At 45.8% G+C, this 17,060-nt stretch overlaps 1 protein-coding gene across 1 annotated transcript in view; it reads left to right on the plus strand.

The window, feature by feature from the left end:
- Positions 1–13,986, plus strand: part of RABEP1 (rabaptin, RAB GTPase binding effector protein 1) — a 31,221-nt gene extending 17,235 nt beyond the window's left edge. Inside the window, exons 9-18 of the mRNA XM_042442426.1 lie at positions 1,722–2,186; positions 2,827–2,931; positions 5,426–5,542; positions 6,391–6,489; positions 8,016–8,156; positions 9,927–10,116; positions 10,592–10,647; positions 11,431–11,529; positions 11,621–11,737; positions 13,319–13,986. Coding sequence (XP_042298360.1) covers positions 1,722–2,186; positions 2,827–2,931; positions 5,426–5,542; positions 6,391–6,489; positions 8,016–8,156; positions 9,927–10,116; positions 10,592–10,647; positions 11,431–11,529; positions 11,621–11,737; positions 13,319–13,420 — 1,491 coding nt within the window. The 3' untranslated portion in view covers positions 13,421–13,986. The remainder of the gene's footprint in view (positions 1–1,721; positions 2,187–2,826; positions 2,932–5,425; positions 5,543–6,390; positions 6,490–8,015; positions 8,157–9,926; positions 10,117–10,591; positions 10,648–11,430; positions 11,530–11,620; positions 11,738–13,318) is intronic.
- Positions 13,987–17,060: the final 3,074 nt, after the last annotated feature.

Raw genomic sequence — 17,060 nt, forward strand, 5'->3', positions numbered from 1 at the left:
TGGCACTGTTCCACAAATCGGTTGCACAGAGATCTCCTGTTTCGTTACATTTCTGAATTAATTAACCTTTTGGGCCTTGTTTTACATTGTTACATTTATTGTGAAGCCAAATGCTTGGAGCGGCTGGGATTGCTGACATTTTTTCCTGGCGGTTGGAAGCTATAGACTTCCGAGTCTTAATTGAAACTCCCCTTTTTACAAATGGGTTGTGGAGTTGAACCTATTTTCCCTCTGCTCCGGGGGCTGAGGTGTGTAGCAGTAGTTCTCAGAGTAGTCTGAGCAGTTGTTACGTGAAACACTGCTTGGTTTCCATGAGCTCCCTGTCTAGTTTTTAGCCTTCATGGTTGGACCAGAAGATGGAACATCACCCTGCTTCCAGTTTGTCCCAGGGAATCCATAGCCATTTGTTGCTGGCAGCACAGTCTATTAATGTCGATGAGTGAGTGGTAGATTAGTGTCAAGACGTTTTTCATTATCTAGCGCCTTTCCCCTGGTTTGTGTAGACTTCTTTTTTCTCTTTCACATCCGCTTTGCTGTAGACATGTAATGACAGCCAGCAATATAAGCATGTTTTGTCTCTTTCGTACACTTATTCATGTTGAAAGAGTACTTTTCCCATCCCCATCCCTAACCCTTCAGAAGGTTTATTGATTTAGAGTGGAAAGGAGGTGGGACCATTCCCTCCAACTGCCTAGATTTGACAAGGATAGTCCTGCTTAATCCTCTGTTGTCCTACTGTTTCAGCTGCATATAAAGTGTCCCAGTTTATCTGTCCTCCTCCCACTTTCCTTCTTTGTCTGCAGCTTCGTTCAGTTGCTGCAAACTGAGCTCAAAGTGTGAAAGTACACTTGTCCCTCATATTCGCTAGGGTTAGGGGCACAAGACCCCCGTGAATATGGAAAACCCGCAAATAACTAAAACACCATGCTTTTACCTGAGAGGACACCTCTCTAGGAATCTCTAGGTCATCCAGTACAACTTTGTGGCCAATGTCCGACAGACACTGACCATAGAACTGCGTTGGAGAAGCTACAAAGGCCTAGTAGAGTATCTCTCTAGGAATCTCTACATCTTTCAGTGCAACTTTTAGTTAAAGTTGACCACAGAGTTGCACTAGAGGACCTAGATACAGTGGTGCCTCGGGTTACGAAATTAATTCGTTCCGCGGCTAATTTCGTAACCTGAAAAACCTTCATAAGCCGAATTGCCATAGGCGCTAATGGGGAAAAAAGCCGCGGCTCTGCCACGGCTCCATTTAAAACAGCGCCGGAGTTTTTTCGTAACCCGAAAAAACTTTCCTAAACCCAAAACAATAAATCCCTATGGGATTTATTCGTATCCCGAAAAATTCGTAACCTGGGTATTTCGTATCCCGAGGTACCACTGTATTCCTAGAGAGAACATATTAATCAAATCTGTGAATGATCAAATCCGCAAATGTCAAAGCCACAAATATGGAGGGATGAGTGTATTTACCATACCCAGACTTTTTAATACTAACCTCTTTAAAAAAAACTAGCTAAGTTGAGCACTTACAAATCTAAATGGTCAACATCATTTTTGTGACTTCTTAACTAACCAATGAACTAGTTAATCTCCACAAATGCTTTCAGCGATGCTGCCGGCCGGACAGGATCAATAGTTGCACTTTTGCATAAGGTAGCTTCTGATCATAAAGCACAAACATTCCCCCTGAGCTGTGTTTTCTCTTTAAATTCTAGGTACATATAAACAGCACCCATGGTTCGGTCCATTCCCTCGATACGGACGCGCTGCTGTCTTCAGGAGAATCTCTCAAATCAGACAATGACCTGTTTAAAGAAGGGCTGCGTAGAGCGCAGTCGACGGACAGCTTGGGCACGTCGGGGTCCTTGCAGACCAAAACTCTGGGCTTCAACAACAAAGCCAAATCGGCTGGGAATCTCGACGAGTCTGATTTTGGACCGCTGGTGGGGGCGGACTCTATGTCGGAGAACTTTGACACAGCCTCTCTCGGGTCTTTGCAAATGCCCGGTGGATTTATGCTCACCAAAGACCAGGAAAAAGCCATCACGGCCATGACACCGGAGCAGGAAGAGACAGCCTCCCTTCTCTCCAGCATCACGCAGAGCGTAGAAAACGCTTACATGTCTCCTAGCGGTTACCGCTTAGTTAGTGAAATTGAATGGAATCTCCTCCAGAAAGAGGTAAGCTTGGTATCTATGACCTTCCTCCCATCTGATGAGAGTGGGTTTTGTAGCAAAGGAGAGTTTGTTCACTGCACACGCAAAGCTGCTTTTCCTTACCCAGAGTTTTTAAAACTGGGTCCACAGTAGCTTCATTCGCCGTCAGGATGAAATCCATGTGACACTTTGGCATTCTGTCATAGAGTTCTGCAGCTTCTCAAGCAGCTAATGACTTTATGGGAGCCAGTGTTGTGTAAGTGGCTTAAGTGAGAGACTAAGACTCTGGGAGACCAGGGTTCAGTATGCCAGATGATCATGAAAATCCATTGGGTGACCTTGGTCAAGTCACATTCTCTCAGCCTTAGAGGAAAGCAGAGGCAAACTTCCTCTGAAGAAACCTTGTCAAGAAAAACCCAGGATAGAGAGTCGGCATAAGGTTTAAGTCTCTAACCAGGGTTCTTGGAGACTGGAGTTTGAATCTCCACTGAGCCATTGAAACCCACTGGATGACCTTGGCCAGGGCACATTCAGCCTTAGAGGAAAGCAAAAGCATACATCTTGCCAGGAAACCCCTCTGATAGGGTTGTTTTAGGGTTGCCCCAAGTCAAAAATGATTTGAAATCGCAAAACAACAATACTGAATGACCTTTATGTCCTGCAGGTGCAGAATGCTGGGAACAAGCTGGGGCGGCGTTGCGACATGTGCTCTAACTATGAGAAGCAACTTCAGGGGATCCAGATCCAGGAGGCTGAGATGAGGGATCAGGTGAGGAAAGGTTTCTTAGAATGGTTGCCGGTGCAGTTACTCACCCTTGAACTGACTGAACAGTTGAGTTGCTTGCAGAGGGAAAAGGCGTCTTGTGGTAAAGTAAATTTGAAAGAGAAAACACAATCCCCACAACAGCTCCATTGTTAGTTCTGACCTTCTGGCAAGATCCTGCCTGTGTTTTGGAAACACTGGGGACTCTGATGGTGAAATGCTCTGTTGTCTGGGCTCCTTCCCTTAGGACTGTTGCCTAAACCTCCTCTTCTTTATAAACAACAAAAGAGGCACAGAGTTCTTCCTTTAAGCTGCTCGTCTACTAACTCCAGCATCCAACCTAAGAGTCAGCAAATAAGAGCTGCTGAGTTGCATGATCCTGGGCAGTCTTAATGCCAGAAAGGAGGTGTTGGTGTGGTCAGGACTGGACTAAGGCATTTGGCTACTGGAGGCAAAGAACAAGATATATCCCCATCCTGTTCTTAGAGTTAGTGGTGCAATACTAGCCTATAGTTGAAGGAAGCAGATAACTCAAGAGGTCTCAGGTCAGGGCACATGGCATGCATCTTTCTCTTTTGGTGTTATCCGACGGTATGCCAGGTAATGTCATATTAAGGACATTGACGGAGGAGGCATTCCCAATCTCCTTGTAACACACCCAACAGAACCCAGCTTCCAAGTACTGGAGTGTTTCCTCACATCTGTTTAATAGCCACGAGGACAATGGCAGGTATCTGGGCATCATTTGGCCACAGTCCTGCAGGCAGGAGAATAAAACAGACATTGGCTTCCCTTCTACAAAATGGCTGTGGGAGCATGCTCAGAATTTTGGAAGCTGCCTTCCAAGTGGTGCTTGCTGGCAGAACATCACACTCTACAAATCTGATGTAGGATCACACCAGTGGCTGCAATCCTTCACAGCTGAGTTTCATGTAGTGGTTCCGTATGTGGAACTGTGCTACAGTGAGCCTGTGTGGGACCCAGACTTCATGTAACACCTACAACTAAGAAGATGGCAGTCTTCTGCCACAGTGATAGAGCATGTCGGAGTGTATTGGTGGGTAGAGCCAGTTTAAAAACTTGGCTTAAAATTGTCCTGCAAGAAGGGGATGTTTAATAAAAATCTTGCAGGTGGTTATCTCTTCCTCCCCTTCTGTGCATATGAGCCATCGCTACTGTAAATAAATAAATACATAAATAAGTCTGCTCTTTTGCACATTGCAGGGTGAGAGCAGGAGGATCATATCCCCTGTTACAAAACTGGCCACTCAAGATAGTTGTCATCAAACCTGCAATCTTTGCATTTTTCACAAAACCATGGATGACCCAGACAGCACACAACCGAATCCTGACTCAATCTGTGCCTCCAGCCAATGTTCTTGAATTACTTGCATCCCCACTTTCTGTTTTTGAGGCCTAGGGTTTGTTTACAAGATCAGGTGTACCCCCAGGCTGAGTTTATCACCGTTTGTTAAACTCAGGATTGGACTCTTGAAAAATCGGCCCTCCCATGATCTGCGCTGAGCTTGCGCCACTGTGCTCACTTTCTCGTGTAATTCACAGGTGAAGTGTGGCTGCAGGGGATTCTGCTCTCCACTCGCCTTTGCACACCAGTGATAACAACTCTGCTATTGTTTACACGAGAGGTGAGTCAAGAGCCCCGGCTTTTGGGCAGGAGCTCCTTTCCTCTCTTTCAACTCTCTTCAGTCTCCAATTCACCTTTTCAAAACGTTTTTAAAGTCGGAGGTCGAAGAGAGTTTTGGGGTTGTTATCTCTTGGCAACTTGTCATGTAGACAAGCCCTTGGCAAGCAGATACCTTTTCTAAAAAAGTTTAACCATTCACTTTGCTTCCACCTAGTACATAGTTATACCTTCAGCTGGCATTTTTGACATAGTCAGTTTTAAATGCCATAAACTGGTGTCGGAGGAAAAAAAGCACATTCCACATTGTAAAGTCAAAGGCTTTCATGGCCAGGAGCCATAGTTTTTTGTGGGTCTTTTGGGCTCTGTGACCATGTTCTAGAAGAGTTTCTTCCTGACGTTTCGCCTGCATCTGTGGCTGGCATCTTCAGAGAATGTACCCCACTCTCTTCCATGCCAGCATTCTCTGAAGATGCCAGCCACAGATGCTGGCGAAACGTCAGGAAGAAACTCTTCTAGAACATGGCCACATGGCCCAGAAAACCCACAAAAATCTACCCTCTACATTATTTCCATTAAAGATGCACAAAGCAGTGACATAATTCTGTGACATTAAAGGGGGGAAATGCGAGCAATTCTCTCCCTTGCCCTACTTTCTAGGGAAAGAATTCACTACTGTTCCTTTCTTCTTGTGTCCCAAGAACTAGAGGCCATGGCTTTGCATAAGGTCAGAGACAGCACCCATGAGCACAGTCACGAGGTGACAGCGGCCTGCTGTTATTTTCAGCCTTTTCATAGCTTTTGTCCTCTTTCCAGAAGAAGGGAGGGTTATGCTGTTCTCTGTCCCTGACTGCATAGGTGAAGAAACTTCAGGCAATGTTGAGGCAGGCCAATGACCAGCTCGAGAAAACAATGCGGGAGAAGCAGGAGCTGGAAGAGTACATGAAACAAACCACAGAAGACTCTGAAAACCAGGTATGGGAAGGAATAAAATAGGAGTGAGATTCAAGGGTCCTCAGCTTTAAGATTTGGCTAGAGCAGAAGTTGGGCATGCAGTTTGGCCCCAGTGACCACTCTTGGGACCCCCAGGACCACCACTGAGCTATACCACTGTGGTCACCATGTTGAACAAGCAGAAGTAGCTGTTCCTAGTCACTGAAGAGGGTATATCAAGGTGCAGAACTCCATTTTAAGTGTTTTTGGAAGGGTATAGCACTCAAAGATACAGTCATGTTAGTCTGTAAAATCGGTATGCAGAAGCATCTTATAGCACCTTTGAGACTGTCTGAAAGAAAGAAGTTGGCAGCATGAGCTTTCATAGACTTCAGTCTGCTCCTCAGATGCATTTGGTGGAGTGGAAAGCCTGGGACAGACCTGTGTGTGTAATTCATGTGTGAGAATGTCAGTTCAAATACAAAATCCATTGTATGGAAAAGAAGTGGCAGATGGGGATGTCAGCCAAACATTTTGGGAAAAGGTGTGGATGAGTGTAGGAGGCTTCTCCCTTCCCACCGACGGACCCCTTGAATCCTTACTCCTGCTCTAAAGGTGGCCCTTCTAGGGAAGTCTTTCCAGCACTGTCTCTCTATACCCTCTTGTACATTGTAGTTTATTTCAGGACATGTTCTTTCAACAGGGACGGGAGTCACGTCTGCCCTTACAGATGTTGTTGGACTGCAACTTCCAGTAGCCCTAGCCAGCACAACCAAATGTGAAGAACACTGGGACTTGCAGTTAAACAGCATCCTGAGAACCACACAATGTCCACCCTTGTTCTAAATCTTGAAGCATCTTACCCACCGTGTTCTCCTCCGTTTTGACAGATCTCATCACTCACCCTTAGAGTTCAAGAATCCGAAAGCTTACTTGGTGAACTGCTGCAGGCTTTTTCTCAAGCAAAGAGAGATGTCCAGGACCAAATGGTAAAGAAATGTAGACTTTTGACAGTTTCAATTTTAAAATACAAATTCTCACAGTCTCCTCGCCAGTGATTTCCCCAAAGGATAGTTCACACAGTATCATGATAGGTTTCTGTCCTGTGGCCCGAAGCGCATAGAGGAATCCAGCAATATGGCCAGAGATTGGGACCAGCAGTGACCTGTCCTCCGCACTGTGTTGCCTGTCTCAGGAAAGGAAAAGAAGGATGCTCTTTCCCATAACAGTTTGACTAGGAGAATGGTTGGGAGTCCAAGGCTTCCGTTGGATGGGTTTCCCATATCCCCCCCCAAGCACCTGCCTGGATTTGCTTGATGGTTGCAGTGGCCTAACAGATTCAGAGTGGCAACTAAAATGGTGAAGGGTCTGGAAACCATGTCCTATGAGGAAAGACTCAGGGGCTGGGGATGTTTAGCCTGGAGAAGAGAAGGTTAAGAGGTGATATGATAGCCCTTTTTAAATACTTGAAGGGATGTCATATGGAGGAGGGAGCAAGCTTCTTTTCTGCTGCTCCAGAGACTAGGACCTGGAGCAATGGGTGCAAGCTGCAGGAAAAGAGATTCCACCTCAACATTAGGAGGAACTTCCTGACAGTAAGGGCTGTTCGACAGTGGAAGACATTCCCTCAAAGTCTCCTTCCTTGGAGGTCTTTAAACAGAGGCTGGATGGCCATCTGTCAATGCTTTGATTTAGATTTCCTGCATGGCAGAATGGGGTTGGACTGGATGGTCATTGCGGTCTGTTCCAACTCTATAATTCTATATTTCTGATGATCTTAGGAACCGAGACACCGCTCCTCCATGGTTGGGAGTCACCACAATATGAAGAACTGTATTAAAGGGTAGTGGCATTAGCAAGGTTGAGAACCACTGCTCTAGAGGAACCCATATTCTGGCCGCTTCTTATTATTTAGATCTCCAGTGAAATGCACTTTGTAGCTGCTCCTTCTTAGATTTAGGAGTTATCATTTTCACTTCATCTAATTAGATTGCTTTGTTTGTTTGGAATTAAGCCAGGTCAGATTGTTGTTAGAGCTTGCCTGTTGCAATTGATGCTGTGTCCGGTGTTAAAGCCGTTAAAGCTATTAAATGGCAAAGCTATTTGAGGTAACTGAGAACTTTCACCTTGAAAAGGAGCAAAGGCACCTTTTGGAGCAAGGAAATCCCCAAGGGTCTTTTCTTTCTTTCTTCAAGGAACATGCTGACTGTTGCACAGGCAACCTGTAACACGGCTGATCTTTGGTGGTGGTTTCTAACATTTGCCTTAACATTTGATTCGCCCTAAAGGACTTTGAAGTCATTTTTGTTTTCCCACTCCAAGGAAAGAGGTGACAAAAAGTCAGGGAGAGGGTCAGAGGCCCTCTCCTCCCTGGTCTTTTCCCTTGGTTTTCCCACGGCCTGTTTCTTTCGCCTTGGTTTGCATCCTTTCGAAATGCTGAGAATGAAATGTGACTTGAGGGAAAGGTCATTTTGGAAGCTGCGGTTTTAAGTCTGTGTTTGTTTGTTCACCGAAGGCTGTCCTGACGCAGTCGAGGGAACATGTCTCCGAGGAGCTGACAAGGCTGCAGAGAGACAACGAAAGCCTTCAGGGGAAACATTGCCTCCACGTCTCTTTGCAGCAGGCTGAGAACTTTATCCTACCAGAATCTGGAGAGGTAGGACATTTCTGGATTGGTTTTAAATGGAGTACTTTACAAGACCCACCATGGTGGTTTGAGACCAGAGTTTCAATCCTCACACAACTGTGGAAACCCCCAAGGTAACTTTGGGAAAGTCACTCTTTCTCAGCCTTCAGAGGAAGGCAATGATGGTGGACCACTCTGACCAAATGCCATGGAAACCCTGAGAGATGTTGGGTCCCTGTAAGACAAAAGCGTCCTGAAGGCACAAAATAACAACAGTATAGTGGAGCCACCATTGTTTGAGTTGGGGGGAAACTACAAGTTTTTATTTCCTACCTACCTCTCCTCACAGGGTACAACATAGTTAAAACACAATCATTACATAAAATACACGTATTAAGCTGCATAAAATACATATATTAAGAGATCTATGCAATAGCTATATTACAATACATAAAATTCAAATTTAAAATTCATGATTAAAAACTGCCTGCATAGGCCTGCCGGAAGAGATGGGTCTTCAAATGTGTCTTATATTCCGACAGCTGCTTTAACTGTCAGATCTCTTCCGGCTGGTCATGCCACAGTTTTGTACACTTCAAAATACACTTCACAATCACTTCAGTCTCCTTTTGCACACCATGTGGTGAAATGTTTGCTCCGAAGGAAGGCCTGCAAAATAAAACCCTTCTCTCTCTCTTCTCGGATCCCATTACATCTGGTAAAATGCCTTAGTGGTCCCATTATATAGCAACCTATTTCTCTCATTCCCAGCGTCTTAGGCACACATTTCTCTAATGTTTCAGTTTGCAAGATCAGTGCTGGAAGTGTTGCTCGGTTCCTTTATTTTTTCAAACTTCCACCTTCCTGGGGTTGTTAAAAGGTCCCAAGGGCCCCATCATTTTCTTATGTCCCAGATGCATTGTGTCAGCAACAGCCAGGAGTGCATTTGCACACTTGAGACCAGTGCACCCGCTGCTCTCATTGCTAGAGAAGTTAGATTGGGCCACAGTGACACATAGCTTCATTACGTTGCATTTTACATGAGGTTGTCTTTGGAACTTTAGCCGGTCTAAATCTCTGCAGCCAGAATGCTAACTGGAGGCCTGTGCAGATGTGCCAGATACCATGTGCCAAGCCCCTGGTATCCTGCCCCTGGTTTCAACCTGGTTCAACCCCCAAGGCTGGCACAGTGTTTACACACTCACCTGCCACCATACCATGGGCCAGTTATTCTTAGGAGATCCTTTGTGTCTTTACTGTATTCTTTTCTGCTTCTGTCATTTCTTAAAATCAATGTCGGCTCCCCCAAATCAATGTATGCTTGTCCCTCCATATTCACTAGGGTTAGGGGCACAAGACCCCAGTGAATATGGAAAAACACAAATAACAAAAAAGCCACCATGTTTTTACCTGAGAGGACACCTTTCTAGGAATCTCTAGGTCCTCCAGTGCAGTTCTCTGGTTAATGTCCGACAGACACTGACCATAGAACTACGCTGAAGGAGCTACAAATGCCTAGTAGATTGTTCTCTCTAGGAACCTTGAAGTCTTTCAGTGCAACGTTTAGTTAAAGTTGACCATAGAGTTGCACTGGAGGACCTAGAGATCTCTAGAGAGAACATATTAATCAAATCTGTGAATAATCAAATCCGCAAATATCAAAGCCTCAAATATGGAGGCATGAGTGTATTATTAGTATTATTATGTTAATGTAAGGCTCTGAACATTGTGTGTGTCAATGGGGTGGTGGTAAGAAAGGGCAACGTTTTGGGTTTTTTAATATGTGAGCCTTTCTTTCAGGAACTCCGTGAACTGGTCCTCAAGTACCGCGAAGATATCATTAGCGTACGGACAGCGGCGGATCACCTGGAAGAAAAACTGAAGGCAGAGATTTTGTTCCTGAAAGAGCAGATTCAAGCTGAGCAGTGTTTAAAAGAGAATATAGAAGAGACTCTGCAGCTAGAAATAGAGAACTGCAAAGAGGAGATAGGTAAGAGGAGAAGCAGCGCCTGGAGCTGGGGGTAACAAACTGCCAGAGTAGGAATGTAACCTTGGGCTGGAAGGCCACTGCTGACCTGGTTGTGTGGACTAAAACTGACAGCATTCACTGGATGTATAGAGCACATTTTAAGCGCTCAATACTCTGTTATCTCTGCAACTCTCTAAAACAAGCCCATGAGAGAGTCTATCATTATTGCCGCCATAGCAAGGGCCACACAGCAGGGATCGGCAATGCATAGGCTTGAGTGGGCCACTGTCAGGGGCTATGGGGCTGTTTGCCCCCCAGAAACCTTGGAGGATTGTACATCCATCAAAGGTTGACTTCCTTTTACCTTTGTGTTAGAAGAAAGGCCTTCCTTGACCTAAAATGGCTCGGGTGGCCCCAAAACAGGATAGTATTGCAACCCCGGCAGGCATTTAGTGGCTCCTCAAGGAGCTTACATTCTCTTTCCCTTCTCTTGCAGCTGCTGCTTCCAGTCTAAAAACAGAACTGGAGAGAATAAAAGCAGAGAAGGAGCAGGTAAGGGCTCCTCCATCCAGACACCTCCAGAGACGCTCATGAGACTCTCCCCCTCCTTTGATGGGGAGGATGGGAATTATAGTCTAGGACATGGTTGGGGGAGATGATGCTGCAGCAAAGAAATGAAAGGAATCTTCTAGTTCCATGCCTTTTTTTTGGTCTTTGGTTGTACTGGTCACCTATAGAATTGCTAACTGCTTTGGAAGACTTGGCCACAGACCATAGTTCCCTTGTGATGCTGTCTGCTCCTAGAAATCAGAACCCTATCTTTCCCCTAAGATGTAATTATCAATGAACTATAACCAGGGAAAGAGAGGGAGAAATGGGAAGTTTTGAAGGAATATATCTAAGGGATTCCTCATCATGCGGTTTCTCCCTTTGTGGCTTTTTCTCACAAAGGAATGATTCTGTTGATGTGGAATAGCAAACTTGAGCCTCGTGGACAGAGCCAGCCTGCCTTTTTCACAGGTATCCAAAATTCAAGCTACCAATCCGATACCTTTTTGCAGGTTGTTCCCTGCACTTTGCATCCCACTCCGCTCATTCTATATAGTCCCTGGTAGTGTGCCAGTTAAAGGAACATAAAGTCCTTAACATAAGACGGGCAGAGTAGATGAGAAGAAAAGTCTCCAGTTGTGGCTTCTTCTCCCAGTTGGTTTTATGGGCACCAGCATAAACTCTTTCCATCTAGTTTTAGAAAGGCAAAGAAAGAAACCAGGCAGGGCACCTGGTGGCCATACCCAGTTTATATCCTATTTAGATTTGCTCTTCAATTTTTCACAGTTGGAGTCCGCCTTGAAAGAAAAAATGCAGCAGTTAGAAGGCTTCCAGGAAAGGAAAAACAGCCTTGAAGAGCAGTTGAAGAAGGAGGCAGCTGCAAAGGTACCAGTGGTTGAGGAAGTATGGGGTGTGTACATGTCTGCCTCTGTCTCTGTCTCTTGGATATACAATTCAGGATTGTTTCTTGATTCAGGCTAATCTTGAGCAGCTGATGTTTGAGGAGAAGAGCAAAGCACAGCGGCTGCAGACGGAGCTGGATGTCAGCGAGCAAGTACAGAGAGATTTTGTAAAGCTATCTCAGACCCTTCAGGTAAGGTTGTCCTCTGGGACCCTGGACAGATGGAACATGGGAGGGGTTTTCTATACTATGTCTGAGAAACGACTTGTTGTCCAACTCAGTTTTCATGGAAGTTCAGTGTAGTCACAGCTGGCCTACCTGAGGAGTTCCCAGTACCTGGGCTGTCCTACATACAGGTAACTCCTATATCAGTGTTGAGCAGCTGTATGGGGGCCAGGAGGCAGTTCTCCCCCACATTCCCTCTGAAGGCCACACACTCCTCTAGTTAGCACAAAGACCACCCATTTCCCTCTGCAGTCCCTCTCAAAATGGTGAGAAGAAGTGGCATTCCCAGTCCTGGGAAAAGAGCGAGATACAAATTTATTTGAATCATAGAGTTGGAAGAGACCACAAGGGTCATCCAGTACAGCCCCTTGCCATGCAGGAAATCACAATCAAAGCATCCCTGACAGATGGCCATCCATCCTTTGCTTAAAGACCTCCAAGGAAAGAGACTCCACTACACTCTGAGGAAGGAGTGTGTTCCACTGTTGAACAGCTCTTACTCTCAGGAAGGTCCTCCTAATGTTGAAGTGGAATCTCTTTTCCTGTAGCTTGCATCCATTGCTCTATGTCCTGTTCTCTGGAGCAGCAGAAAAGAAGCTTGCTCCCTCCTCAATATGACATCCCTTCAAGTATTTAAACATGGCTATCATATCACCCCTTAACCTTCTCTTCTCCAGGCTAAACATCCCCAGCCCCTGAGTCTTTCCTCATAGGGCATGGTTTCCAGACCCTTCACCATTTTGGTGGTCCTCCTTTGGACACATGGCTCCAGCTTCTCAATGTCCTTTTTGAATTGTGGTGCCCAGAACTGTACACAATATTCCAGGTGGGGCCTGACCAAGGCAGAATAGAGTGACACTATTACTTCCTTCTCAGATACTGCCTTTTTTGGGAAGACACATCATATAACCTCATTATTTTTTTTGACTTTGTGGCCTTTGTCATGTGGTGGCCACCTAAGTCCAGAGTGGATTCTCTCAGCATTGAATTTAATGCCCCTGCCTGCTCACTTTGGAAGAGCTCTGGGGAAGGCAAATAATCCACAGCTCTTTTGCAGTGATGAGTAAAAATGCCCTTGTTGAGCGTTGCTCTCAAAGCAGAGCCGGGAATTCTCTTCCTCCTCTCCAACAAAATGGCCGTCCTTCTGTTCTGATCTGTATGGAGCTGTGGGATAGGGTGGCCATAAACCAGAGTCAACTTGAAGGCACATAATACCAATATTACAGCAGTAGACTTAAACAGAGGTGTTTCAACCCCACTTTCTCAGTTTAATATTTGTTTCCATTAATGGGAAACATAGGAAAGCCAATGTGGTGTAGTAGTTTGGGTGCTGGGCTAGGCCTAGGACAGGGTTGACATCCCCTCTCAGCCGTGGAAACTAACTGGTTGCTCAGACACATCAACCTCAATATCCTAAGTGTGTCTTCCTGGCCATTTCTAACTTTAGCTCCAGGTGGTTAATCTGCTGGTTTTTAAAGCTTGCAAGTCCCCCTTGCGGGTCACTCTTTACTGATCCCCCCTTTTCCGACGCCTGCTTTTTCTGCTCAGGTCCAGTTGGAACGGATCCGGCAGGCCGACTCCCTGGAGAGAATCCGCGCCATCCTCAACGACACGAAACTGACAGACATTAACCAGCTGCCCGAAACATGACACCCACGGTAGCAAGGCTCTGAGGCTGCCTCTTTGGGGTGTTTTTTCCCCCCTTCCCGAAAAACTCATCTTTATAGCAAAACGTTTAATAATAATAATTATTTAACTCTTTAACTGAAAAGAGCAGAAGATGATGGCACAAGGAGGGAGAACAGTGGTCCAGGCTGTGTGTGTGTTTCCAGGAGGGAGAGGCGGTTTTGCGTGAGGGCGAGAAAATGACAAGACTGAAAGCCATGCAGGGATGCTTTCGGGGTGTCTGTCCTCGGTGGGCTCAGGCGTTTCTGGGTCGCTGCCCTCTTCTTTTCCTTCACTTTCCCCTTGACAAAGCAGGTCTCCATCCTATTCTCTCTTCTTCCCCTTGTACAAAAAACTTATTAAGGTCAAGGAAGCTGCTGGAAGTCAATCCCTCCCTCCCTCCCTCTTCTTCCCCAATTCCTTTTGACGTGAAGCTGTTGACCTGCACCCTGCCAGCGACTGGATGGTCACCAACAGTATTTAGCCAGGGCAGGAGGGGTTATAGTAAGCTATGTCAGTATTTTATATTAAAATATGGATTGTTTTCAGGACGCTGGGATTTGGGTTGGGGTTTTTTTCTAGCTCGGTGCACTTTTTGTCTTGTGTTTTTCAGTGGCAGAAGAGCCCTGTTTGCAGTTGGGAAATAGTGACGAACAGGACATCGGAGTAGGTGGGATCAGAGGGAAAGGATGGGGCTTGGCTGAGGGAAATTAATCCATTTGGGGGTGGGAATCACTTAGAAAAGGGGATCGAAATCTAGCCACCTGAATTCTTAGAGGGACACTTCGAAAGCAAAAACATCCGCCAGGTAAAACGGGACGGTGCCTTTATCTCAGAGGTGGTGATTTCCAGCCCAAGCTGAGCAAGAAAATCAAGAGCCTTTCCTTGTTGGATTCCTTGTTTCTTTAGCGATGAGGAGGTGATTATGGTTCCCCCATCTTCTGAGAAGTTGCATGGGTTTTTAGTTTGGAAAGATAAAAATGGCACAGTGCCTTGGGACAGTCGACTCTAAGGCAGAACCGATGTCAAGTTGGACCGCTTGGTCTTGCTGTAGTCCCACTGAAGTTCTTGAATTCAGAACCAGGTCTTCAGGCTTAGGTCCGTCGAGTGGGACTCCAGTCAGGCATTGCTTGCTCTGGATCTGACCCTTTTGAGAGAACGGGAACAGGAGTTGCGCTCTGCAAAACTTAAAGTGTTTTTGATTCGTATCCGTCAGCATGAACCCGTGAGTCTCTCTGTATCGGTAAGAGTTTACAGCTTCCTATCGAGTGCGTCTTTTCAAGATAAGGCACATGTGCGTACAGTGGTTGAGGACTACAATCTGTGCCATTCCGATCCCGTACCCATTTCGAGTGGTAGTACCAATAGCCTTTTAAAAAGTGGTGAGTTGCAAGTGTTTTACTACTTCTCTTGCTCCCCAAAGACAAGCCATTGACTTAAATTATGTTCACAATAGGCAAGCAGCTATCAATTTAAACGTTGCTCGGTATCTTGGTATTGGCAAAGGCACAGGATAAATAATGCCACAGTTTAGGCTTAGTGTTTTGGGTGGAGGCACAGTCACTTGAGCATTTCTATAGGTTTCACCTTAAAGCACCTGGCAGCGATGGACCCAACCATGGGGAAGCTTTGGGTAAGGTGAAGGAAGGAGTTCCCCTTCTCAAGCTCAGTTTGAGTCCTTAATGTGGGATTTTTAGGGGAGGAATTCCCTCCCACTTTTCTAAATCTTGCTCATGGCTTCTCAACCCTTGCGAGATGCCCTTCAAATACTTGGGTTTGGAGAGTCTTCTGGGGAAGCATCTCTTGGCAGAAAGGTCAGCTTCACTCAACACTTTTGTTTTAAAGCATGGCTTAAAACTATGTAATTTGGGTCTGGTTTAATGAACTCCGATAAGCCACTTCAGTGCTCTGCCCAGTTTTGGAACGGAAGGCCAATACTGTGCGAGACCAAGGGCTTAGCTTAACTGTCTTCACAACCAGAACTGCTCTGTTCTGGGTCCCCTTCTGTTTTCTCTCTACACACTGTCCTTAGGAAAACTCATTAGCTCTTTTGGCTTTTCCTACCATCTGTATGCCGATGACACCCAGCTGTATCTTTCTGCCCCTGACCTTTCTCCAAGGCTTGAACAGCAAGTCTCATCTTGCCTTACAGCTGTCTCACAGTGGATGCGCCATCGGCGTTTGAAGCTCAACATGTCCAAGACGGAGCTTCTTGTCTTTCCTCCTAAGCCCAACCTTCAACACTCCTTTTCTGTCTCTGTGGACAACATTTCCATTCAACCAGTCCAGCAAGCCCGCAGTCTTGGCTTTATCTTTGACTCTTCTCTGTCGTGTATCCCTCAGATCCAGACCACAGCCAAGGCTTGTAGATTTCTTTTGTACAATATTGCCAAAATCCGACCATATCTCACTGCCTCTACTGCCAAGATCCTGGTCCATGCCCTAGTGATCTCACGACTGGATTACTGTAATGTCCTCCTGGCTGGGCTTCCTTTTTCTCACCTCCGTCCTTTAATCTCTGTCCAGCATTCAGCTGCACGCATTATCACTTCCACCCACCGCTCTGACCACATCTCTCCTGTGTTGGCATCCCTTCACTGGCTCCCTCTCCCTTTCCGCATTCAGTATAAGCTCCTGCTGTCGACTTTCAAAGCCCTCCATGGACTGGCCCCTCCTTACTTATCAGACCTTCTTTCTCCTCACCTTCCCACCAGGGCCCTCCGTTCTGGTAGTCAAGGTCTGCTGTCTCAGCCCAGGATTTCCTCTGCCCCATCCCGGATTCGCCCCTTTTCACTTGCTGCCCCTCACTCCTGGAACCTTCTTCCTCCACAAGCAAGAGCCATCACTTCTTTAACCAGCTTCAAAACGGAGCTGAAAACCATCCTATTCAGACAAGCCTTCCCTGGCATCGCATAATTGTCGCTTACTATCTGATGTTCTGTTGTTGGCTGTTTATCGATCCATTTCCTGTATTCCTATGTACTGTATATGTATTATCCTACTTGTGATTATGTATTTTCCCTGGATAATGATTAACCATCCATTATGAAGCCTTGCCCTCCCTCCAGTCCATCTGCCTTGGTCCAGGCCTCGGAGGTTGAGAGGAACTGCTGGACCTCTTACCCTTTCTCGTCACCACTCCCTTCTCCTTCTGTATCATGTCTTTTTTAGATTGTAAGCCTGAGGGCAGGGAACCGTCTAACTAAAAAGATTGCATGTACAGCGCTGTGTAAATTTACAGCGCTTCATAAATAAAGGTTAATAATAATAATAATAATAACCACAACCAAGCCTAGAACTACTCCAAATACAGTTTGGGAAAGAACATTTTCAACCACTGTGCCAGAGAGGAGGAAGCAGCGAATAGAACAGCAGTGCTAGATGTAAAACCTTTGTAGTCCTAACTTAAACCATAATGAATATCGACAGTACCTTGCTTAAATTCAGAAGCTCTCGAATCCCAAACTGCCCACAAGATTATTTATTTGAGGCCGACTGCTCAGCCGCATACTTTTTGAAAGGGAAAATAATTTAGCAACAGCTAGTCGGACGGTGGACTTTGCGGCCTTTCTTTCATCGTTTTTGTTTTGGTTTTAAAGGGAAAGCTGTGCCCACTTCGTTCTTT

This window comes from Sceloporus undulatus, chromosome 11 (genome assembly GCF_019175285.1).
Source record: "Sceloporus undulatus isolate JIND9_A2432 ecotype Alabama chromosome 11, SceUnd_v1.1, whole genome shotgun sequence".
In the NCBI taxonomy this organism is placed as follows: Eukaryota; Metazoa; Chordata; class Lepidosauria; order Squamata; family Phrynosomatidae; genus Sceloporus; species Sceloporus undulatus.